The sequence below is a fragment of the Aptenodytes forsteri genome, unplaced genomic scaffold, assembly GCF_000699145.1.
Source record: "Aptenodytes forsteri isolate BGI_AS27 unplaced genomic scaffold, ASM69914v1 Scaffold55, whole genome shotgun sequence".
In the NCBI taxonomy this organism is placed as follows: Eukaryota; Metazoa; Chordata; class Aves; order Sphenisciformes; family Spheniscidae; genus Aptenodytes; species Aptenodytes forsteri.
In genome coordinates, this window is record NW_008796063.1 from 7043815 (window position 1) to 7069452 (window position 25638).

Here is a 25638-nt window from a genome sequence, read left to right on the forward strand (position 1 = left end):
AGGCACTGGAACAGGTTGCCTAGAGAGGTTGTGGATATCCCCTCCCTGGAAGTGTTCAAGGCCGGGTTGGATGGGGCTTTGAGCAACCTGGTCTAGTGGAAGGTGTCCCTGCCCATGGCAGGGGGGGTGGGCTAGATGATCTTTAAGGTCCCTCCAATGCAAACCATTCTATGAATCTATGAAAATGTGAGCAGTATACCTCTTGGACCTGTAGAAAAATTAATAGCCTTGATACCTTTGAATATATTTGGATCTAGCTTATCTGTGTCCCGTACATGGGAGATCCTTTTATGGAAGGAAGAGGGGGAGAAGCTGCTTAGTGTATGGATTTAAACAAACATCAGTTTAAGAACAGGTGAAACACATGCTTATGTAGCCTTTCACCAGCTAGCATCTGTGGTGAGGTTGAGCTGTTTGTATAAAAGCAGAGTAACTAACTCACCTCTTTTTTCCTTTTCTGCAGCACCACCATATCTTGTGCTGAAAAGAAGTTTGCTCATTTTCAGAAAGCCTACATCAACTTCGGAATTTTTAATCCATATTCTTGCACTCTGGAAGGGTGGATGCACCAGATTTTCTCCATTCTGACACATTGTAGTGCCTTTAAGTCTTGCTGCCTGCTGCAGTGAGATACTGGAAAGGCGCTGCTTTTAAATTTTTATTCTTTTTTTAGGGTTTGTTTTTTTGTTTGTTTTTTTTTTTTTCTTTTTAAATCCACTACTACCAGTATTTACTTCCTGACTCCCGTGCAGTACTTAGCAACTGGCAGTTTTTGACTATTGCCAGTGAGGTGAGATTCATCAGCCTCTGTCTTACACACACGCACGATGTTTCTGTTTCAGGACTCTTTCTATGTCCCGAGTGCATGGACAGGTGTTCATTTTGTTTGGGGAAAAGTCAACAGAACCATTTTTCATATGATGTGTTTTAGTGTGCTGAAGCAGCACTACAGTGGGCTATATCCTCCTCCTTTCAGATTGTGAAAGGATGTCTCCCTCAAAGAGCTGAATATGGAAATAAAAGCAGACCTATACTAAAACCAGGCTGGCTACGCGTTGTTTGTAGGGAATCTTTTCCTGAATTATGAAAGTCAAACATATCCACAGTAGTAGGAGTGTGTTTGCTATATTGACTATATGGTTCCTTTGGATTTTTTTTAATCTCAGTTCCTCATGGCTCTTTTGGTTTTGCGTTGTGGTTTGTTTGTTTTTTACAGTGATGGCATGGCTCATTAATCTGACAAGTTGACCTGTTCACTATAGTGGAGTGACTAGAAACTGAGTGGATTTCTTAAACCATTTGCAAACTGATACGAGCCTCAGGAATTACTGAATTAAGTCTTATTAGTGAACATTGCAAACTTTCAGAGAAGTGCTCTGTGTCCATGTTACAGTACCTAGTTTCGTTTCTAAAGCCCTCTGTGCTCGGAGGGGAAAAGTGTGCTTAAAGCCAGTGGAGCAACTTCTCTGTATTTGTATTTATGAGTAGAAATTCTTTTCTGGATATTGTCAGAGCAGGGAGGGAGATTGGCCTGCTGCTTGCCCTTGGAGGGGCAGAGGAGAATGAGGATGGTCCCATCTCCTCTCCTGGACTGGCTAGCGAAATTGCTAATGTGAGCCCTCTTGACTGGCTCTTTTTAAACCCGGAGCTCACTTGCATAGCACTGTCTGACAGATCTGAAGTGGAAAGCAGAAAGTACCCTTTGGGCAAAGGGCAGCCCCACTCGGCTGGACGCAGCCAAGGGACAGTAACACATTTAGCACTCACTTTTTTTTGTCCTTAGGTGAACTTGCTGTGATAGCAAATGCACGAATCCTTCAATTAACTCCCATGTTCTTTTCACCAGGAAGACTCTTCAAAATCATTGTTCCATAATGATGGTATTGACTTGGTTTCAATAGTTCACTCTTAAAGCAGCAGGGTTTTTTTTTCCAGAGGTCTATATTAGTTTCCAGTTTTCTGCATTTGTTCATTCATAATCCATATATACAGATATATAGATGATTAAAGTTTTGTCCACAATATTTACCAAGCTCATCTCTCAACTGGACTGGAAAAAAATATTTAATTTATAGCGAACCAGTCTAGAAGAACTTCTAGCACATCAAAGTTCTCCAGTAATGGCTTGAACTTCTATAGCAGGAATCATTTTGATTACCCTTTAGTTGTGAAGAGGTGACTCCTCAGCCATTTTCTAAGTTACAAATTGAGTTGAAAGGTTTTTTTCCCCTGTGTATGTGTAATGAAGTTTTAATAGGCTACTGTGTTTTATTCCTGGCCATTTTCAAAGTAAAGAAATGTAATGCCAATGTTAAATGTATTAAGTTCTCTTCTAAGATGCTTCTCTGAACTGTGGATCATCGGGGGGGGGGGATGGGACCCCACCCAAAACTTGATGCTCCTGTAGGAGCTTTGGAAGCTGACAAGATGTTGTTCTGACCAGCAGTTAAGGCCTGTTCTCTTCTGTTAGCTGGCATTTCTGACACTGCTCCCTTCAATTACTGTGTCTTTTCTGTAATGTTTCTTACTTCAAATGCTTTTTATGTGCTGCTGGAATTGCTTTATGGCTATGTATTTGGTAAACTAGTCTGTTTGGCATATCTTGGAATAACACAAGGAGCTGTAGTAGGGAGGAAGGATCTTGTTGGATTGAATCCATGTTGGTTTGTAGCTTCAAGTACCCTATGCTACTGGTTTTCAGCCTGTGGCCCTTGTAGGGGCTTCTGAAGGATGGTCAAAACAGAAGCAGGTTTGTAGGTACTGTACAGAAATATGTATGGGTGGGGAAAAAGGCTTCCAACAGCAGTTGTACCTCCACTGAATGCCTTCAAGGGTCCAGAATTTGGGCAGGGAGGGAAGCAAACCTTAAGCATTAAGTAGGATAATATCTCTCATTGTGTTTGAAGTATTGTCTTAACTATTTTTAATTATTGTTCTTAAATAGCAAGATTAACTGGAACAATTCATATAATCCTGGGCTAATCTTCACTTTCACAGTCTTTATTTTGAATTTGTAATAAATAAACATTCTCATGACCTTTTAACCATCTACAGTCCTTAATGCAAACTTCATAGAGCAAGTTTTATTCACTTGCTATGCTGTTTTAACTCCTTAAATTCTAATATTTTTTAATAAAGCCTTACTGTAACTTTTATGAGCTTTGACTCGTTTACTGTCAATAAATAATGAAGACAAAAGGTGGTCTTGTGGTTTTTTTTAATAGGTTATTGTAATGAATGTACTGACACTAAAAATGCTGAAGGATTGCCTTCCTGAACGTAGGAGTCACGAAATGCCACTGTGCATGAAGTGACAATACAATGGAAGTTTGCACTTAACTCGGGGAGGTTGTAAACTGTTCCCTGACTGTCTCGATGGCTGTTGTCATTTCTTGTGCGAGACTGGAGGGGCCAGGGTGCTCAGCTTTTGGTGAAGCTGTGGTCCCCTGTACCTGGTTGTGCTGCATGTTTGATCTTAGGGGAAGGAGAAATCTGGCATCCTAGAGGGCAGAAAATGAAGGCTGTGGCCTGCTTGCCAAGAGCGTGTGCAGATGGATTTGCATGTAAAGAACTAGTCTGGGCTTGCAGGTGGGTCACTCTGCTTATCCCGACCCCTTTCACCATGTCCCATGCAAGGTGCAGTGGTGGCACACTGCTTCCTGCAGCCTGGGCTAGCAGGGAGCTGCTGCAGCCCCTTCCTGCCCTGGGGCTCAGCGTTTCACTGTTGCCTCTCCTGCTGTCCCTGCAGTCATCTCCCACCTGGGGGAGCGCAGGTGTTGCCTCTTTTCCTTCCCTGGGGTGATTGCTGCTGCTGCCTCTGAACTGTTCAGTCTCCTGCCTGTGCAGTCTCCTGAAGGACTCCCAACTCGATGTGCACCTCCGTGGGCAAATCACTCGGCCCTCAGCTGGCGTCATCTTGCAGCTTGGCCATGAAGGAGCAGCAGCTTACAGTGAGTCCACTTGCTTAGGGGAGGACATGGGATGGGGAGGAGCAGCTGGGTTGTACCCAGCCCCGACATCCTTCCTATCATGTTTGCCAGCTGTCTTCTGGTGTTCCTGACCTCTCTGGCCCAGCCAGAGGAAAAAACCCAGACTTGCTCTCTTTGTGCAAAGGTCTGTGTGATTTAAAGCCAAAGTTGGGTATAAGTATCCTGCAGAGGACAAAAATGTATAGTAGGGGAGGTGAGGCTGGGTAACCTGGCAGGTGGTAGTTAGTCCTTGAACAGTGATTTTCAGTGTGCCTGTCTCTTTGGGATCTGTTAGAGTGACAGATTCATAATAAGCAGCTAAAAGCAGCTGGGATTATAGTCCTGTCTGAGTCAGCACCATTGCTCCAGGACCTCAGCATCTCTGTGTTGAACAGAGTAAGAGTGCTTTGAAAATGTAATCCTCTCCCAAGTTTCAACCTTCAACCCTGTGGCTCTCTGTTAACTGAAGCATTGCTCTCACGTTGTGCTGAAACACGACTGAGGCAGACACAGAAACCTCTGCTCAAAGTGGAATCACTTAAAATAAAGTCAATAATATCTAGAATACCTTGCATTCCTCTCTAATGCAAGAAAAAGCCTTAGTACTTGGTGTGACCCGTCTCCACATGCTGCTTATTTGGGTTTGTTTTCTTACCCTCTGTGGCTAGGGCTACCAAACACAGTGATTAACTGGACTATTCTGGAGGTTTAAGGCTGTCCAAGAGAGACTTGCGCTATCCCCTGCTCCTCCTTGCAGGACTTTGGATCATGGTGTGCAAGATAATATTTTCAAATGCTTCTAAGATGAGTTCAGCCCATGGGAATGAGATGCTCATTAACGGTGTCACTCAGACGTATATACGGAGATGATGAAGCTAAGTTAATTGTTGCATTCTTGTGAATATTAAAAGCTCTCCAAAGCCAAGGAGCTCACCTTATACTCGGAGATATTCACAGTGAAGAAATGTTCCCTTGCTGTTGCTGGAACTACTCAAAAATGTCTACTAGAGTGCTCGAGACTGGGAGCTATTCATGAAACACTTGTTAAATTGACAGGTAGTTTGGCTTGTTATTGTGGAAATAAATCTGGTTCCTATAGAAACTAGTTACTTGTGACTGGTGGGGCCGTAGAACAAGTCTGTTTCAATAATTGCACACCCTCCTGATGAGGCATCATTTATGTGCATTATGCAGTGTTTTACCAGCATCAGCTCTCCTGTCAGGAGCTGCTAAGGGGATGCTGCTGTAATTTTTGAAAGGGAAAATAGCTATGGAAAGGTGAAAATAGAATTTTTCAAATGTCTCTTATTAGCTGAGACCCCAAGGACAGCTTTTAGGTGGGATTTTGAATAGACCCTCCACGAGGCACACAGGTTTGGGATTGTGCAACTCACAGCACAGCTGCAAAGTGAGTCAGGGCCAGAGCAGGACCCCAGCTTCAGGGGGCCCGATTAACCCCCCAGCCAATCCATGACACCACATTTTCTCTATTGCTTCACCTATAGGTTAAACAGGCTGAAATATATGTGCTCTTGTATACTATTAATACTGACAAATACAGCCAGTGTGTTTTAAATCTTCGAGTCAAATTATCATCTGTGTTTCAAAATGGAGTGCCGTGTTTCTGACTGATTGAGTTGTGGCGCAAGGCACTGGCAGTTACTTGCTACTTTATAATTGCTCCAGTCCTGCGATGAATTCCAGCTTTTGAGGAACCCCGCGGGACCTGCACAGATCAGGGCCAACTTGCTCCGATCTGGTTGTACAGGCTCATAATGATTGCTACCTGGGATTAAACGAAATGGGTACTTAGTGAAATGCAATTCCCTTTCTTTGTCACGGATAACTTTAATCAGTGTTTTGGGAACACCGGGGGAATCTGTAAGCCTGCTCAGCTCTATGGCTGTCGGTACCACGGTCCCAGATCTCCAAAGGTTCCCGCTGGCAGCAGCAATGACACGGCTGACTTCATTCTGCCGCCTTCTCTGTCAATCAGTTGGAGTCTTGCTGTGTTAGAAACAGGGGAAGAGGGAGGAAGAATTTGTCAAAATAAAAGTGCAAATCATGGGAGAATTAACTGGTTTAAACTTTAGAAACTTCCTTAAACTCTCCAGGCCCTAAGCTTGAGGTTTTAAGATTGATCAGCAGAAGAGATGCAGCGAGAAGCTGTAGGTAGTGCTGGTGCTTGCACAGAGCTGAGCCCTGTTGCAGGCAAGTCTGGGTGGCCTCAGCACACGTAAGCCACGTGTGTCTGCTGTGTGTGCAGGTGGCCCTTCGCATCCGTCCCATCAACGAAGCAGAAGTGGAGGAGGGAGCTGCCCTCGTTGCCCGCAGGGTGGGTGAGCAGGTGAGCTGGGGGGGCATTGCGCGTGGGCTGCAGGAGAGCCCCCATGATGGGGAGCGGGGAGTCTGCTGGGTACCACGCGGACCGCCACGAGACTCCGGCTCTTCTGGTTCACATGCACACACTTGCTTTCAAATCCCTTGCTGTGACACAGCAGGGACACAGCTTCCCGTGCAAATGGCACTTCTTTTCTCCAGTTCTGCATCTTTCACCTCTTGCTCCTCTCTTTAAGAGGCAGGGATTGCAAAAGGTTCCCACTCACCTTTTCTACATTGCTACATCTATTTACATATTTTTATTGTGTCCTTGTTATTTACCTTCTTTTCATATGTAAATCCCATTATTTTCTATCGTGCTTCAGCTGGTCTTTCTCTGAACCCTTTCTGAATGCACGCTGATTCTGTAATATATCTTGTCTCTTGTCTCCACGCAATAGTCAAACGATAGCAGCCCTCAGAAGCAAAGAGAGCATGAATCTCTTTCCTCTTTATGGATTATCTTAGAAATGCAATTTTTGTTTAGCATCTTACTGGTGAAACATCTTTTTTTTTTCTTTTCTTTTTTTAAAGCAGCCATTAACCTCACAAGGATATGAGCTTTATTTTTATACAACTTATTCAGACTTGCATCATCTGCCCTGAGATCTATTTTCCCTAATGGAAATCTGGGAAGGAAATGTGCATTGCATTAGTCTGAGTAACTGCTATCTGTGAGAATGAGTTTCTCTTAATGATGCAAATAACTGTAATTACGAAAGCAAATTAATTGACTGGGCAGTTGAAGTACTTAGATTTCTTGGTGTATTTTGATTTACATAATGTTCCCTGCTATTTTTACTCCCGGCCTAACTCATTTAGAGCTGCTTCTGTCTGCTTATTAATCCTAACTCAAAATTGACTCTGTTAGTGTCTTGTTATGTTTTAATGCTTCCGTGCAATAGCAGAAGAAGGACTCTGCAAGCAAAATTTGGATGTTACAAGGACTCAGTAAAAGGGGCCTGAAGGTGTTACAGACAGAATTTCTAAAGGAAACATGCTGACCTCATTCTCCAAGCTCTGCTCTTGGCTGTCACACTTGCATGTGCACATGATTACGTGTCAGCCCATCTTTGCAGGCAAATGCCGCCGCTGAGGATAAACCAGGAGTTGCCTTTGGAGTTTGTTCTTGTGTTGCTTCAGGTTTTAAGGCCTGAGCTGGACCAGTGAAAACGAAAGAATTAAAAAAAAAGTCATTCTGGTAATTGAAAACTTATGGATCAAAACTAGAGATACTTGTTAGAGACTTGGAATTTAGCAGGAAATGCAAAAGAAGAAGAAAAACCAAAGTCTTGACATTTTCTGAATGCCCACGGGCACTTGTCCTAGATACTTGTCTCTCTCCCATGCCTGGCACGCCAATGCAGTTATTCCGTAGGTCAAGTGGTGGTTGATCTATGCTCTAATTGCTTATCTAATGATCTGTTTACCTGAGAGAGAGTGAAAGCCGCTCTGGAGTAGGAGGCACAGGGTTCTCTGTCCCTTCCCTTGAAGCTTGAGCATCTCCCTATGAGTCGTTTCAGTGGAGGAGAAAGAATACAATTCTCCACAATAATTATATACTGTGATAATTATGTACTAAAATAGATCCTAAGGGACTGAAAAAAACCAGAACCAGTTCTGTAACCTGCTGCAACTCCTCTCCCACCTTTGTTTTTTCCTTAATAAAAGCCAGAAATGGAATGAAACTTCTGTCCTTGAGCAATGCGGATATTTCTATCAGTCCTTCGGCAGGAAAGGCTTTGGAAGATGACTTTGGGCACTTTTGCTCCCGAGGAACTTAACTATTTTCTTTCACAGCTCCTCTGTCTGAATCTTGGCTGAAAATTGAGGTAAGAGATCCTGTCCCCCTCCTGCTTGCATGGGAGTTGGTCGGGTGTCAAGTCCCTGCAACCACCGCTATTACCCAATGTCAGCGACGGTTTCACTGCACAATGGACCTTCAAAGCATTTTGCAGCAGCTGCTCGTTCTCCAAATTACAGAAGTTGCGACATCGGTTACGAAACAAAGCTTGTTGGCCTCCGCATTGTGCATATAAGTGTGTTTTCCACACAAAGCTGTAGCGCAATGTTCCTTTGGCCAAGAGTTGCGATGGTGATAGTGCGGTAAGAAATCCCAACAGGCTGTTAACCAAACCCAGACATAATGGTTTTTCTTCTGACTTTATTTTATAACAGAGGGTGGTCCTGATGGATCCAAGTGAAGATCCAGATGACATCTTGCGAGCTAACAGATCCCGAGAAAAAACATTTGTATTTGACATGGGTTTTGATCACAGAGCAACCCAGGTAATATCCTTCCCTTTTTTTTTAACCAAAAGGCTTAACGTTAGAACTGTTTTCCCTGCTTAGATGAATGGTTTTGGCAGGTGACTAGAACGGCACATCCCAGAGGCCACATGTCACCCAGAAAAAAGGTGATGGTGCTGAAGGTGAGAGGACTCTGAGGGTTTTCCTTTTGTCAGAGAAGCGGGGAGATGTGAAGTATTCAGCCTGCCTCTCCCTCCCGCATCGGGACTCCCCAGATGCAATACACCTGAGCAGAGATGAAGAGCTTTGTTTCCCAAGGTCTCTGGTGAATGAGATCATTGTCACATTACTTGGCTCTCTTGCTCACACACTTCTTCCCTGTGCCTCTTTTGTTTTAAGCTCATGAAGTGAGCTCTGGTGCCCTTACTGAGCCGTGTTTTGGAGACAGATGTAAGGTGCAGTACGAGGATTTCATCAGCACCTGCATTTTGTGATCACCGTGATGTGACTGCAGCCTTGCTTCTCACAAGCAATTCAGTCACCTGTGTTCTCTTTCACATGAAACTTCAGTGTAGTGCCCTTATACTGCCTAAGACATTTTTGGAGGCCCAGTGGCACCTCTCAATAAAGGATAAGGTTAGGGAGAGAATTTACTCTCTTCTTCAGCAGACACAAAGAAAAAACAAAGCATTCCATGTTCAGAGTCCAAGAAAATAATCAAATTTAAGGACATTTATTTTAGTAAGCTCCTGCATCTTGCCTGCCTTTAGAAAATTCAATAAACCTCTGTGGTTTTTTGCTCATTTTGATGATGTGTCAAAATTCAAATGGTTCACAAATTGTTCCAACGCCCAGGAAATTTGTAAAACATAGTGAGAAAATCATGGGGAATGCAATTAAGTATAGATTGTCTGGACAGCTGTTATGCCTGACCATAAGTTTATGCTTTTTTGGCTGAATTAGGAGGAAGTATATGTGTCCACGACCAAAAGCCTGATAGGAGGAGTCATTTCTGGCTACAATGCAACCATTTTTGCATACGGTCCGACAGGTAAAGTAGTCCCTGTAGCTGTACTGCTCCAGATGAATAAAATGTATCTGTACGAACCAGAAATGAACTATAATGCCAATTAATTGCTTACTGTGAGGACAAGACTGAAGCATTAAAATACCATTTTCATTGGGAAGTGTGGATCTTCCTTTAATGCTAAAGTAACAGCAAAGCTGCCCTGTTTGAGAAGTCACTTAATTGGGGTGGAATTCAGTGGAGACAAATCTTCCCGTTAAGAGGAGAATGAGATTAAGGCATCTGTGCAATGCTGGAGACTGATCTCAGGAGAATAGATGCAGCTGTAGAAAGCAGCTATAGACTACAGACTGTATGAAAATACACTTTACCCTAGCTCTGAACACATAGGTGGGCAGTTAACCTACCTATCTGCCCATCTGCAAGTCTTCTTCCTACCCATTTTGAATGGCACATGCCATGTCTTTCCTGCAGCAGTGTCGTTGTGGGGTGAGAAAATGGAGTAACTGGAGGAAGTTAGAGGGTGAAGGACAGAAATCAGTAGGAAACCAGGCTTTATTTGTTGTGGAAACTTGCTCATGTGGAAGTTGGTCTTTGCTGCTCTTCTTTGTATCTTTAACGGGAGCAGGAAAAACCTACACTATGCTAGGGACGGACTGTGAACCGGGGATTTACATTCGCACTCTTGATGCCCTCTTTAAGGCCCTTGAAGGTACCGCTGAGGAGATGGATTACAGAGTCTCCATGTCCTACCTGGAGGTGAAGTGTCTCAGGAGATGGAGATGGCCTGTTGCCCTGGATCCAGGCCCTGTGGGAATTCAGCAAGTCCCTGGGAGCAGGCGTAATGGGAAGTGGGGTGTCCAAGTCTGTCCATCGTGCGGCACTCCCCTTGGGTTGTGCAGTTCAGATCTTCCCTTCTTCCCTTCCCCCCAAAGAAATACAGGATCAACTCAACCCTCTTTGAAGATCTAAGGACCCAATACTAGTCTCACACCAACCCCTCATTTCTTACCCTCAGATCTCTAACAAAGTGATCCGTGACCTCCTGAACCCATCCTCAGGGCTCTTAGACCTGAGAGAGGACCCCAGAGGCAGCATCCAGATAGCAGGAATTACGGAAGTCTCCACTACAAATGCTCAGGAGGTACCTTGAGCTATGGTCCACGGTGAGGGGAAAGGGAGGGGGTTTGTGCTTTCATGCATCAGTGCTTTAAAATTTCTTGACACTTTCCTATTGCCTCTGCCTTACTCAGTAGCAAGGAGCTTTTGTAACACGACCTTGGTGGAACTGGATTAATGTGATGAATTGTATGGAAAGGGCTGATGATGGAGCCACGTGAGTGGTAGCAACTAGGCTAAAATCTCCAGCTAACCTCCTGCTAGCTCTGCTTCCCCAGGGTGCATGCTGCTTTCCTGGAAGGACAAGAGTGCTTTGATTTGTGTACACGTGTCGTCAAACCATTTGGAGAGGGAAAAGAAATACCGAAACCCCCTTGAGCTACACTGATGTGTACTTCTACATGTGCCTTGGACATGAAATAAACAGGCCTCCCAGGAAAACAGCCCCAAAACCAACAAACCTGCACTTCCAAGGTCACAAACCTGCACTTCAAAGGTCACAAGCCAAAGGGGAAGATCTGGGGAAAATCAACAGCAAAACCCCTGTTAGCATGAGCGGGACCAGAGTTTGCCTGTGCCCTGGGTGAGGGGTCCAGTCTGCGGGGAACGCCATGCTATGGCTCAGGCAGAGCTGTACATCTCTGCGTGCTTTTCTGCATCGTTTAGATCATGCAGCTGTTAATGAAAGGAAACAAGCAACACACCCAGGAGCCCACTGCTGCCAACAGGACATCCTCCCGCTCACATGCAGTGCTGCAGGTGACAGTGACGCAGAAAAGCCGAAGGAAGGCGATCGGCAAGGAAGTGCGAATTGGAAAGCTTTTCATGGTTGACTTGGCGGGGTTGGAGAGAGCAGCCCAGGTACGGCTGGAGCTCGGCAGCTTTTGGTGAGACCAGGCTGGATTCCCTGGCCTGCTGTGCAGGGTCTGCATGCCTGTCCTCATCCCTGGGGAAACCAGCGCTGTGTGTTCCTCTGTTGCTTTAGAGCAGGAGTTTGTACCTGAGACAACCTGAAAGTAGAGACAAAGTTGGAGGATATTGGTAATATCTTTTATTAGACCAACTAGTATAACTGGAAAAATGTAAACCAGCTTTTGGGTGCAGCCTTTTCTCAGGTCTGAAAAGCAGCAGCGAATTTCACATCTAAAGAGAAGCTGAGGTCTGTTAGGCAGGGATCGGCTGGGCTGTCAGAGAAAGCTGGTACCAGTGGAATAGAGGGATGCTGGTGGGTGGAAAATAAGGCAGCTGGCTCCTATGGGAGGGAGGAAATGCTGGAACTCAGGGAGGTGATCTGAGGGAGAGAAATTTTACATACCCAGTATTTCTGCTGAGACCAGGAATTCTGGAGTGATGTAGTTATGCAACTTAACTTCTGAAATAATCTTTAGAAGATGGTTCTTAACAGATAGCTATTAATTAAGAGAGGGCTCATCTTTTCCAAGAAATGTATTCCTACCAGCACCTCAGTGCCTCAGAGTGGGGTTTAACCCTGCACTTTCAGGTTGATTTTGCAGGAGGCATTGCTTTGACATCCAAACCTTGACCCTGATGATGCCACACGTCTTCCCCAGACACAGACCCACCTGCATGTGCTTTGTCTGTCTGTCCCCCCTCCCTCCCTCCTCTCCCAACATACTCAGAACCAGGGCAAGAGGATGAAGGAAGGAGCCCACATCAACTGCTGGCTTTGGGCAACTGCATCAACGCCTTGAGTGAGAAGGGGGGGAGCCAGGCCCAGTTTGTCAATTTTCGAGACAGCAAACTCACACGCCTGCTGAAGGTACTGTACACTTGTCCTGGTTTCGGCAGGGATAGAGTTAATTTCCTTCCTAGTAGCTGGTACAGTGCTGTGTTTTGGATTTAGGGTGAGAACAAAGTTGATAACACACCGATGTTTTAGTTACTAGCCAAGACTTTTTAGTTTTCCATGCTCTACCGGCTGAGAAGGCTGGAGGTGCACAAAAAGCTGGGAGGGGCCGCAAGGACAACTGGCCAAAGGGACATTCTACTACTGAGGTTAAACCACGACAACACTGCGGGTCAGCAAGGAGCTTGGTGTGTCTGTTGCTGGTATCACCGCTCAAATCAGACAGGGCTTGAGAGCTGATCCTTGAATATCTACGTGCATTGTCTTTATCCAGCTTGCAACGCTCCTCCAGGATCTTGCATGAGCTTTGCAATGCAATCAGGGCTTGACTTGGACAGTGCTGTCTCTATAATAAACATGTTGTCTTATCTGCGCTGTTAAGGAAAGACCTCCTACAGGGTTAAGGAAATCCTACAGATTTGAGTTGTATGTCTCTAAGCTCGCAGATAAGTGATTTTTTTTTTTTTCTTTTTTAATGAACTTACTGCTTGTGAATGTTTCATCCCTTCTATAAGATTTGGCTGAAATTGGCCAATAAATTTGGATGTTGTTGGGGCAGGAGGAAGAGAGACTGAGAGTGATTATGTGCTGTCATAAGTCGTCTCTCCCTTAGGAAATCAGGAAGGTTGCAGACAGGCTCTTTGCTACACTGGTTATTTTATGGATCCTTTACAAATTCATTTATGAACCTCGCCTCAAGCCTTGGTGCTGAGCTACCGCTGTCGCTGCCTGACAGACGTGTTTTCTAGAGGATGGTGGGGAGGACCACGACAACACTGCGGGTCAGCAAGGAGCTTGGTGTGTCTGTTGCTGGTATCACCGCTCAAATCAGACAGGGCTTGAGAGCTGATCCTTGAATATCTACGTGCATTGTCTTTATCCAGCTTGCAACGCTCCTCCAGGATCTTGCATGAGCTTTGCAATGCAATCAGGGCTTGACTTGGACAGTGCTGTCTCTATAATAAACATGTTGTCTTATCTGCGCTGTTAAGAGGAAAGACCCTACAGGGTTAAGGAAATCCTACAGATTTGAGTTGTATGTCTCTAAGCTCGCAGATAAGTGTGTTTTTTTTTTTTCTTTTTTAATGAACTTACTGCTTGTGAATGTTTCATCCCTTCTATAAGATTTGGCTGAAATTGGCCAATAAATTTGGATGTTGTTGGGGCAGGAGGAAGAGAGACTGAGAGTGATTATGTGCTGTCATAAGTCGTCTCTCCCTTAGGAAATCAGGAAGGTTGCAGACAGGCTCTTTGCTACACTGGTTATTTTATGGATCCTTTACAAATTCATTTATGAACCTCGCCTCAAGCCTTGGTGCTGAGCTACCGCTGTCGCTGCCTGACAGACGTGTTTTCTAGAGGATGGTGGGGAGGAGAAGGGATGGAGAAAAAGGCAGGCTTCTGTTGTGAGCAGCATTGAGAAGCTGCCAGTGTATTTGTGGAAATTGCAATTTTCTTGCAAAAATTCTTCTTCTGTAGAAAGTTAATTACTTATTGATTTTGCTGTTGATGGAGAGAGGGCCTAATGAATGGTCTTCTACCAGCACCTCCTTCACTCCTAATTGGGATTCTCCACCAGAATCTCAATGAACCGCAGGGGTACCCAGCCATGGTGGTTACCACCGAGCAGCAAGCCCCTGTCATGTCCATGCTAACCACATCAACGTTGCATTCCTCTAGGACTCATTACGGGGCAACAGCAGAACTCTTATGATTGCACATATCAGCCCAGTCAGTACCTCCTTTGAAGAATCTCGAATGACCTTGATCTATGCCTATCGAGCATCACACAAGACACAGGTAAATGAGCAAACAACTCACAAGGAGGTGGGGGTTAGAGATTAAAAACTTGCAAAGTGGAAATAGAAGATGTAGTGGATGAAGGGAGAACAAACTCCTGGAGGGCGCAGTGCAGGATGGTGTAGAGCCTCAGTGTGAGGGGTAGAAGAAAAGCAGATGAAGGGAACAGTGGAAAGCAAATCGTGTGGCTCGTGGATGAGAAGAGGAATATGAGGGTCAAAACAAGGGAGCAGAATAATAGAAAGGCAGAGGATGGTGTGCCTGGTATGGACCTGGGTGCAGAACATAAGCAATGATGGTCGGAAGATGACTGTTGGGAGGACAATGTATGGGGAATGTCCCAGTGCAGATGCTGGGCCTGGAAGAGGAACTGAGGGGTTGCAGAAAGAAGGAATAAAATGGAGAGGCTTGTGGGGTGAAGGAAGATGAACAATAATCTACAACAGGGTTTTCACTCTTTGTGGATCTCTGCGTTTTCCCTGTGGACACAGGCTCCCTGGCTTTTCTCTGTTACCTTTTGGGAATTTCCCAGAATTAGGGAAAACCACTAATTTACAGCTTCCCCACTCATGAGGGAAAATTCTTCCCCATCACAGGATTCAGTGCCCCTCCAACTGAAAGCATAGCTTTGTTTGCAGCCATTGTACCAATAATGGACTGTGGGACAAATGCTCACGTATTCTGGCTCACCAGGTAAAATGTAACCTGCGGAACGTCTCCTGCCACATCAACCAATACACCAGCATCATCGCGGACCTCCACAGGGAGATCGAGCATCTGAAGGCGAGGGTCAAAAACCAGGAGAAGGAGAAAAGTGCAGTCAGCTCCAACCTCGGGGATCTGCAAGGTAGAGCCAGGAGCAAGAACTGTTCTGGGGTAACTGGAGGGAAGAGAACGGGGAGAGGAGCTGTGTGGACAGGTCGTGGTAGTGCTTGGTGGGCCTCCATGCAGAGGTAGCTGGGGGAAGCCGGTTCAGCAATGCTTGTAGAGAAGCAGCGGAGAACACAGTCTGATGGGCAGTGGAGGCAGGCAGGGGAGTTGATGTTGTTTCCTCTGTGTGAGCCTGTCTGATGTACTGTGTGACTCTGGACAACACATTCAACCTTCTCAGCATCTTCCCCAACATTAAAATGTGTTAAATTTTACAAACCTGCCCTTGAAAAGAGCTTTGACATCAAGTGGTGGCATTTGCTGTGGGAAGTCCTGACTCTCACAGAGAGGTGAGCGAGTTTGTAGCCTGCGTCACTGTGGGCTCCGAGGCTGTGTCAGGACACGGAGCTCTGTTGTATGGTTTGTTGCGCTTAATTAAAAAAAAAAAAAAAAGGGAGGGGGGCGAGGGGCAAGCTTGAAAAAAAAAAAAAAAAGGGGAGGGGGGCAGGGCGAAACTTTTAAAACACTGATTGTTCTGCCCTGCGGATTGTTCCTTTTATCAGTGAATTTGGCAAGGAACGAAATAAAAAACATCAAGTTCTCTGACAGACAAGGCACAAGGTATAATAGGCCTCTGCTACCAATACCCAAGGTCATTCCTAGGTAACAAGCACAGAAAACGGATACCTTTTTCTTTTTGGCGGGTGGAAAGGTGGAAGAAATGTCCCTGCAATGCAGTAGCCTCTTAATACTCACAAAAGCAGTAGCAATGAGACCTATTTATTGCTAATAATACAATCATAAAGGTATATCTGATTTTTTTAAGCACAGGATTAACTTCAAGAGACTGCAGAATGAAGCAGAGTCCTATAAATGAACGCCTTGTAATATGTGGACTGAGTGGCTTTGTCCCAGAGTAGTTTTGTGGAGACTTGGCAGAAGTTTACCTGGCCTAACGTCAGATCAGAAATGTCGTCTTCTGCAGCAGAGGGGCACCAAGGGTCTGAGGTACACAGTGGCCAAGTAATGAACACCTTGCGGGCGCAGCTGATGGGGGCTTTCAGCGAGCAAATGGAGGTGCGTCGCAGCCTGATAGAGCTGGAAAACACCAACATTGAGCTGCATGTTGATACCTGCAGGTACGTCCTAACAATCACAGAGCGAGTACCTTCCTAGCTTTCAGCACGATTTATACGTGGACCTCCAAAATCATCATGAGAAATGTCAATATCCCATGGTCCCCCCAACAAAAATGACAAAAGGATGAGATCAAGTGTAGGTTTCAGATTTATCTATGGGATGAGGAAAAACTTGGGAGGGTGGTAGTCTGCAAAAGGTACCCAGGGATTTAAGGTAGATTAAGTCCATGCGACTCTGAGCCTTAGATTAAGGTGCTATATTTGCAATGGGTGATTTCTGCTATTGAGAAACACATCCCTAATCCCTCCTGGTGCTTCTAAGGAGGCAGCAGCCTGCACATGGTGCTGCACTGCAGTGCAATTGCCTGATGTAGCTCCGTAAGGCAACCAGCTACCTCTAGCATCAAGTTTAAGCTCAGGACTAAAAGTATAAATGGTAGATACCTCACCTCTGTTTGGACCTTATTCTGGACTTGTGTTTTAATGGAAAAACTGGATGGCAGCACAGACTGGGATTGTTGGTCCTTCCATGGTCCAACTTTGTGAAGCGGTTTCCGTGCAGATGCACTGCATCTGGGCATGATTGCATGTCAGAGATAGCAGCATCATCCCTTTCTTCTGGATAAACTATAACAGGTGCCAGTTCCCTCTCATTATCGCTGGTCACCCACCTAATGCCTCTGTAAGTTTTATAGTCCCTTAGGATTTGGGTCATTTGTAGTTAAAACAGTCTTCAGGACATTAAAGATATTCAACAAGTACCTGCGAATAGGCAACAATTTGTGATGAGGTGGGGAAAAGCGCTGTTCTCCTTGCCATGGAAAGATCACGTAGGAGGCCTGTCTTATAGACTTCCAAATGGGAGGAAGCTAACTGCACTCTTCTGCATGGTTTGTCCGGCTCCAGAGCAGCCTGGACTAATTAGTTCTGCTGCTGCCATGCAAGAAGAAGTCGGACAGACACAATGACGGGCTATGCATGCATCGTTAGAGTTATGTCACCATGTCCCAGAAGTTCCTTTCTTTTTTTGCTGGCAGCTGGGAACGAGGGAAGGCTCAGGGTGCATGCAAGTATGACAAGCCAGCAGAGGAGGAAAAAGATGAAAACACAGAGGAGGAAGACAAGGAAGTGGATATCATAGATTCACCTGAACCTCATGAAGTTACAGTAGCAAGAGATCAACCTGCTGCTGGCAGAACAGCGTAAGACGGCAGCCCTGAAGGTGAGGAGGTGAAGGTGCCCTTACAGTCGCAAGTCTGACCTCTGCCCAGCAGGTACTTGGGGGCAGGATGGCAGCAGCGTAACTCAGAGAGGTTCTTGTGGGTTTGGGCTAGCACCGCAAAAGCAGTGCGGCACCTGTATTGCAGCTGGACTTCTAAATACTTTTGGCTGCTGAAGGAAGGAGCATGGGAACATTGATGTTTGCATCCTGCCTCTGTCCCTGTCTTTTTTAGGATGAGGGAAAAGCACCCACTGGGCTTGCGTACCCGTAAGTGATGTAATTCTTCCCATTTCCCCTTTCAGGGACATTTTGAGGGTTTGTCACTCACTGGTTGTTGAATGTTTTGGTAATCACTTTTGGTGATTATTTTTTTGGTAGCTAACGTTAACATTTGTGAGTTCCTCTAGGCAAGGACTGTGTGTATGGATATATCTGCTATGACTGAAACATGGTGGCTGCTAGTAGAATAAGCAAAACACTTTTTGTAGATGTTACTTTAATCTCAGCGTGAAGGACGCAGCAAAGAATTGCTCAGATGCCTTTGTCATCCCAAAAAGCTGAGCTGCCTTGACAAACCCCTATCTATCTTTTTCAGACAGAGCTGGAGCAGCACTTAGCAAATGCCAAAGAAAAAGCTTCCCAGATGGAGGAGTTTTTCCCCAGACAAATCACCAGTGAGGATCAGCAGGAGGTGCTAAGGCTCCCCTGCATAGCCCATGAGCTTGAGCTTGAGCTTGGCAACACAGAGCTGCAGGCAAATACACTGTACAAGGAGAATCTATTGTGCCAGAAGGATTTTGTGATCCAGCAACATGCTACTCTGCGAAGAAATTATTCAGCGGCAGCAGATGCTGATAAAAGGTAAAGCAGTACCTTTGCTGCTGCTCTGTCATTATCTCCAAACTTTGTTTTCTGATGGCAAACTGCAGAACAATCCACCCAGAAAACCTTGTCTTGGATGTCATGACTCCACAGTTCTCAGCTGTTTCTCTAGGAGTGATCTTTAACTCTTCCTCCCCATCTCTGCTCCAGCCCAGAACATTCCTATCCCAGAGACACTGGAGAGGTTACACCACCTGCACCTCTCTGAGTTGGAGGAGGGGATGCTGAACTGCCTGCCTCTGCTACATTCAGTGATGTCCAGCAGGCTCAGGGTAAGGCAGAGCAGACCCTTGTGCCGGAGAATCCACGCTGTCCCATGATCTTGTGTCATGGCCATAGATTCACACACACCCAAAGCCTGGCTGGGTCCTGGTGCCAGTCAGGAGCGGTACAGAGCTTTGTTTTATGAACATGTTGTCTCTGGAGCTCTGCTCTCCTTCCCTCCTTCCCTTTGACTCGGAGAATTAATAAGGCTTTTGGCGACAGAAAAGGACCCAGGCAGTGCTGTGCATGAGCCAGCATGTTCATCTTCCCAGTTGCTGTTGCGTCAGGTTTGAGAGAGATAACTGGCTTGGTGGCAAACAGAAAAGCAAAGGTTAGATGGCCAAACATGCAACTCTCCAAGTGACTGCTGAAGGAGACGATCTTATCTGGAGGCCTCTGCTCACTCATGGCACAGTTGTTATTGAGGTCCTCAGGTCTTTCCTGCCAGATAGGAAAGATGCTGCTGGCCCCTTTGTCTTTGGAAAACTTGTGTGTGTTTTGAGACAGTAAGGGGTTGCCAGGAAATTGCCAGTCTTCAGCAGGGAGTCCAAGCAGCAGGGTCTCCTGTTTATTTTGATTGCCTAGAATGAACAGGGCAAGGAGTTGGGTTTCACCTTGAATAATAAACTTAATGCTAGTCATGTTGTTATATAAGAGATTAAACTACTTTGGGTGCCCTGCCACAGGAGGGGAGCAAATAGCAGGTGGCTGGAACTATGGAAAAGCACATGAGGTGTCAAGAGTGTCTTTGTGACCGCAGGCTGGGAGCCAGGGCTAGAGGAGGGGCTTTACAGTGAGAAAAATCTGCTGAGGATCTCATTCTTCGCTCTTCCTGCAGCCCCACAACAGCCCTTCTCTGGATGTCAGTCAGCATCTGGATCCTAATAAAGAAGAGATCAGAAAGGGTCTACCTGCGAACATGAAGGATATTCCCTGGGGGGTGAAGTTTGACATTCCCTCCATCGCCCTTGAGTCAGACAGGTAATGTGAATCTTTCTCATTATTAGACTTATTCTCTAGGGCATGGGGACCTGGCAGCTCCCAGCTAAGTCCCCAAAGCTGGGAGATATCAAACTGGAAGAACCTCTAGAAACTGGAATCTGTTAGAAAAGAGTTTCCTGGTATACTGCTCTTGCAAAGTAGCTCTGTGTTTTAGCAGGAACCTTCTCTGCAGAGAGGGCTATGGGAAATGTTTGGATTTGCTTCGGTTGACTGGCAAGCATTTAAACCAAATAAAGTAGCAAAGTTTGTGAGGATCAGGACAAAAATCTCTCTCCTTCATGAATCCTGAAGTCCTCCCTTGTTGTGTTCTTTATTACCACATTTACCAGGCTTCTGGCTTTCCCCACAGCTTGAGAGTTCTCATCTAGACATGTTTTCTCTCTCCTTGTTGATAAAAGGCCTGTGCTTTCATCTGTTAACCTCTTGACATATTCTTTTCACAGTGGCAGTTGCAGATCATCTAAAACAACACCGTGTAGGAAGGAGGGGTCTCTGGATACCCATCTCAGCCCAACTTTCTCTGGTTTGTCAAAAAGCCCAGTTCAGCAGGTCAGTATGGCAGGAACTGATTTCAAGGTGCATTTGCTGTGGATAGCACCTTCCTCTTGCGATGACAGACATGCACAGCAGCTAAATCTATTGTATGTGAGGAAGGTAAACCTTGGCAGGCAATAAAATCACTCCTAGAGCACTGGCCTGGGGTTTACTTAAGAGGCCAAGGCTTAGCTGCCACCTCCAATCTGGGCTCTCCCTCTGTGTGAATCACAGTGTCTCCAATGTGTCCAGTGGAGTGACGGGAGTTGTAAATAGAGATGCACCATGCAATCTGCTGTGAGGGGACCTGTGTTGTCCAGGATGGTCACCTTTTATGCCATTAACTGATCTGCTGGGCCCTGGTTTGATGACTCTGGTGAAACTGATTTCACTCGGCACCCTGGAACAGGAGGGAGAGTTAGGAGCTCATTAGTTTCTTGCTTGCCGGCTGACTCATTTTGTAGCCAAGGCTCTATATGGGAGATACACAGTCAAAAAGCTTTGCCTTTGTTTCTCTGTACATAGAAGTTGTTACAGTAATATTTCAGGTGAAATTTAATGTCTTCCACATGTTTGAAAGTGCTTTGAAGGGGAAAAGTATAAAAGCTTTGAATGAAAAGCAAATTATGCGGCAATTGCTTTGATTTTTAGCAGAAACTAGCAGGTGTTGCTGCAGGAAAGATGACTCCCAAGCTGCGTTCCCCCACCCCTCTAGACTTGCATGGGAAAAAGTCAACTGCAGACATTGCTGCTGTTCCACTGAGTCTGGAGACCTTGGAGGAAATTGCTGCCAACACCAAAAGCATCTCCCTCATTGCAGCCAGTCGCCGTTCCAGAGCCCAACACAGAGACCCTGGGAGCAAAGTCTCCTCAGCCCACTTCTCTGAGGAGGATGTGCTTGAGCTGAAGTATCTGGAGGCCAATTCCACCCCAGATTGTCAGACAAGAGACAGTGCACATATTGGGGGTTTGCAGTTGGAGCCCGCAGCTGGCAGCCAGCTGCGCTCCCCAGCCAGGGGAGTGCTGAAGAACAGGAGAGACCAGGAGCTGTCTGCTGAGCGGACAGCCAGAAAGAAAAGATCTCGCACTCTCGAACCAAACTTCAACAGGGTAGGACCTTTGTTTCGTTCTAAAGGGGATGGTTGAGCAGAAGGCATAGACCCAGTGGAGCTAGGGTGGTTTTTAAATACAGTAAGAGAGAAACATAGTATAAACTGCATTAGAAAACAAGTTAAATATCTTTATTCTTCTATAATGCCCTTGACCTCCTGCCTAAACAGCAAACTAAGCCAGTCAGGTGGGAAGGGAATTTTTTTGGTACAACGTGGCAACACTCAGAGGTGAGAGACATCACCACTGAGGTTAACTCAACTTGGTGTCTTTCAGATCTCGAAAGCTAAGCATTGGACTCCCTCAAGCCCCAATACAGACAAAGCTTGTGAGAACCACCTGCGCCGAGCTAGACTCTTCCATCAGTCAAAAGCTGCGAGTAGCCTATCCATTGCCACAAAGGTCAAGGTTCCTATCGGCCACCATTCAGGTAGGGGCCAAAGAGCCACTGGTGACATCCTGCATCAGCTCTGTTGGAAAAGATGGATTGTCACGTGAGAAATAAGCCAGACTAAAGGCTAATGATCAGAACTATGAGTAATCGGATCTTTTTTTTTTTTTTTTATATGGTCTAAGTAGCTTTTGATGGGTAAGAAAGCACATCCTTTGTAGACAACTGCCTCAGCTATGCCTCTGTAACCTAGGGGGAAGAATTAGTGTTCAGCTGGATTCACATGCAACAAGTTGCTGATCTCAGTCTAGTCATTGACAGAGTTTCACATCCAAACCGAGCCTCAGCAAGGAGACCAAGACATGACAGGCTGCACTGACCATCTGTCAGCTTCAGTTGTTTTGCTTTGTGCAGACACACAAGGCCAGGATGAGTTTAGGGGAACTGGATACCCAAATCCTATTGAAATGTAGCTAGAATCCTTCCCCATTCTGGCAAGGGGTGCTTACTGATGCTAATTAGTTTTTCTTACTTATTTTTTTACTAAAAACCAGTTAACTTTTGATTTACAATGCTATAATTTATTTTGGCTAGCTATTGCATTGCAAAATGTTTTTAAACTGAGCTCTGCTCCCACTGTTTATAATGAAGCTCTCCCTGCCTTTGATAGCGGGGACTCCACTAGAGGTGCTGCCAAAAGACAATGTTCCTGCAAGCACCATCCAGCAGAGCAATGCTGATTGCGTCAAAGGACAGGTCCTACAGAAAAGCAAGCCGAGGGTGAGTACATGAAATATCAGGTTGGCTGGCTCAGGAGGCACTACTATATTCTTCAGCACTTGCTCTGTTGCAGTCTGAACCTAAAGAACTGTAAATGCAACACAAACAGTCCAGCTGGGAAAGCAGTCACGTGGGTAGGGGTTTTACAGCCAAGTTTTAAGCCTTTTTTTTTCTTTTTTTTTTCCCCAACAGATGACACGGGCAATGTTCCAGAATGAGTTACACTCCATCTCCCTCTTAGCCAAAAATAACCTCTTAGGAAGAGAAAATAACGTTTTCAGAGGTGTTCATAATCCTAGTCTAATCCATATGTAAAGTACAAAGTTTAATCTGAGTTAGCCATCTGATAACATACTGCTTCTACTGAAAAGTGTCACTTTGGGATTTTCTTAAGGTAACGATGTGCAGATCCTAGGACCTTTGCCAAACTCTCCCCTCCACAGCCTGTGGCAGTCTGTCTCTTCCCCACTTAGACTGGCAATGAGACTCAAATTGAAGCATGAGAAACTTGACCAAATACTTCATCCTCCCTCACTTGCAGGGCCTGCAGATGGTGCCAGCAGTCGGCAAAAGCAGCAGTCAGTCGCCCGCTTGGGGAACCAGCCGAAGACTAAATAGAAGTCGCTGGGAGAGCAGGACTCTCTTATGACCCCAAGGGATCGCAATTTTGAGACTGCTGGAAGTCGGTTGAGTGTGCCTTAAAATGTAATTTAGCTTCTGTGTTGCGATGCTGAAAAGCAGAGGGAAGGCTAGCAGGGGGAGAGGGACCTTATACCTTGTAGATTACTCTTTCCATATCCATACTGCAAGTCTTTCCCCTCTACTGTGCGGTCTAGCTGTTAACTTCAGTTTAAGACAAACAGGATGTTAACAGAGTCCAGGAGAAGAGGAAAAACCTCATTTTCCCCACAGTCTTCTCCCAGAAAATGTCAGCATGGAGCCCGAGCTGCCTTTTTTCCTGGGGCAAAAGTGTGGATACCACCCATGCATCCAAAAGGCTCCCTGACTATTAAAACCAAATGTAAATGCCTGAGAAATAGTTTCTTCCCCGCTGTCCCTGTGTATTGCTGTGAAGGTGGGAGGTGTAACGCACGCCTGGAATGCTGTTTGGGTGAGCAGATGTTTGGCTGTGAGAGCAGCTAGCGATTGCTCTAAGCTCTTTTCCACCTACAGAGCATTTCAGATCTGACTGCAGCCGGGAGAAGCAGCGTGGTGATAGGTGAAGACCCTGATAAGAGCTAGCCTGGAGGTAAACCTCGGGAATGTGTTTTTCTTTTTGGAACAAATGCCTCCAGCCAGCAGCCTTTTCCGTAAGGGGCTTTTTTAAAAGTATTTTCCCTGCTTTTTAAATATGCTGCAAATAAATTGGTTCTGGTCACACCACTGAATAAATAGTGACTCCATGCCTGAGACAGGAGTGGCTTCCCTCCTAGGTCTGCTGAAGTATCTAAGATGACAATCTCAGGTGGGTTCATGCATTTTTCAAATGGATGAAGAACCCTTTTTACAGCTGCAGCACTTGCAAAGAATTCTCCTGTGTGCTCTTTCTGACTTGCTGTGTGGCACCAAGCACGCTGCCTGTCCCTCTGTGCCTCTTGCTTTACTACCTGTCAAGAAGATGAGGGATAGCTCACTCCAGGGATGAGAAAACTTAAATTACTTGCATTTATAAAATGCGTCTTAAACCCCTGAAGTGGGGATGCGATACAAGCGTGTAAGCTGGCATAAGCAAGCGGCCGACTTTCTTATGAAACAGGAAGAAGCAGGAAAAGGTGCGATTGCGCAGTCGGAAGGTCAGGAAAACTTGTTCTCTGGGGCTGACTCTTTCACATAAACAAAGATATAAAAAAATTACACACAGATAAAATAAGCACAGACTGTGTGAAACAAACCTGTGCCAGCAGGTCTTGAGCCAAGCCTCTATTTACAAGACCTCACATGACCTGCAAGCACTGAAAGACCAAAAGTGAGGGAAAACGGAGTTTTCCAAGCATATACATCTCCACTAATTACCTTTGGGCTGAATCACCATGAAAAGTTGCAGTGTTCGGAACTATTTCATACAAAGAGTGGGACATTTGAGCCAAATGCATCAGTTTGAGGATGTATCTCTGAAGGGAGGCTGTGTAACAGAGAGTTTGATAATTTGCCATGACTGTTGTGAAGAGCACGGAGCCCCATGGTATGCTAAGTTCCCTGTTTTTAAAACCTACATTTCAAGTCTGTTAATAAATCTAAAAGTTGGGGATATACTCTCAGAGGTAGAATCTGTAAATTATCATTTGCAGCTGTGAGGATGGCTGCCCATCTCCTGTGCAAAGCAGGACCACGCTTGGTTTCAATGCTGGGCTAATGGCTTTTTCATTTGGTTCTTGATCACAAATAATAAGAGTAGCAAAGGGAGCTTACACTCTTCCGGGCTCTTCAAGCAGCATTTTCTAGCCTTGCTGTATCTAGTTATCTGTACTTCGCTCCTAATAAAGACTGCTGGGCTAGAACCCGAAAGGCTGGGTTTTCTTCCACGAAACAGCACGAAACTGGCTACATCTAACTGTGAGCTCCAGCAAGCAGCGACGTGGGGTCTCGGGATACTGCATTCATCTCGGGCTGAGGACTGCTGCCACCGCATCCATTGCTGGCTCTTCCTATTCCCCATCCTGTCCCTGGGGCAGGGCCGGTGCTGGAGGGGGGGTTTCTCTCTGCAGCCCCTGAGCCCCCAGTCTGCAGGGAAATTACATACCCACGCAGGGTTACGGTGTGGTGCGAGTTCTCCGCGCAACCTGTAACCAATTTAAAAAGGAGTTTTAGGTTAAATTTTCCTTGTGTAATTGCTCGAAGGGGGGTGGGCAGGTGGCAACGCAGCCCCATTTCAGAGCGCTTTGAGAAGACAGTCATCTCTTCAGCGTTCGCTACCCCTGGTTTTCTACAGCGGTCTCGGTCTCGTTCCGGCTGTGGGAAGGAGCCGGGGGCTGCCGTCCCCCGGTGCCAGGGCAGCCCCCCTGCTCCCGGCCTGGCCCACGGGCTCCTCCTGGCA

At 45.8% G+C, this 25638-nt stretch overlaps 2 protein-coding genes across 2 annotated transcripts in view; both read left to right on the plus strand.

The window, feature by feature from the left end:
• The window catches only part of EIF3B (eukaryotic translation initiation factor 3 subunit B), a 16135-nt gene extending 14537 nt beyond the window's left edge, over positions 1–1598 (plus strand). Inside the window, exon 19 of the mRNA XM_009286557.2 lies at positions 464–1598. The gene's annotated coding sequence lies outside the window, so the exon portion shown is untranslated. The remainder of the gene's footprint in view (positions 1–463) is intronic.
• A 2271-nt stretch (positions 1599–3869) lies between these two features.
• LOC103904990 (kinesin-like protein KIF19) lies at positions 3870–23253 on the plus strand. Its single transcript, XM_019473945.1, is given in 23 exon segments — positions 3870–3950; positions 6235–6315; positions 8526–8636; positions 9561–9648; positions 10137–10139; positions 10250–10383; positions 10643–10768; positions 11410–11604; positions 12378–12420; positions 12423–12523; positions 14291–14410; positions 15104–15257; positions 16266–16419; positions 17457–17586; positions 18237–18457; positions 18459–18502; positions 18674–18795; positions 19626–19768; positions 20233–20338; positions 20975–21433; positions 21710–21863; positions 22495–22604; positions 23146–23253. Coding segments are annotated over 23 exon segments (2988 nt in total).
• Positions 23254–25638: the final 2385 nt, after the last annotated feature.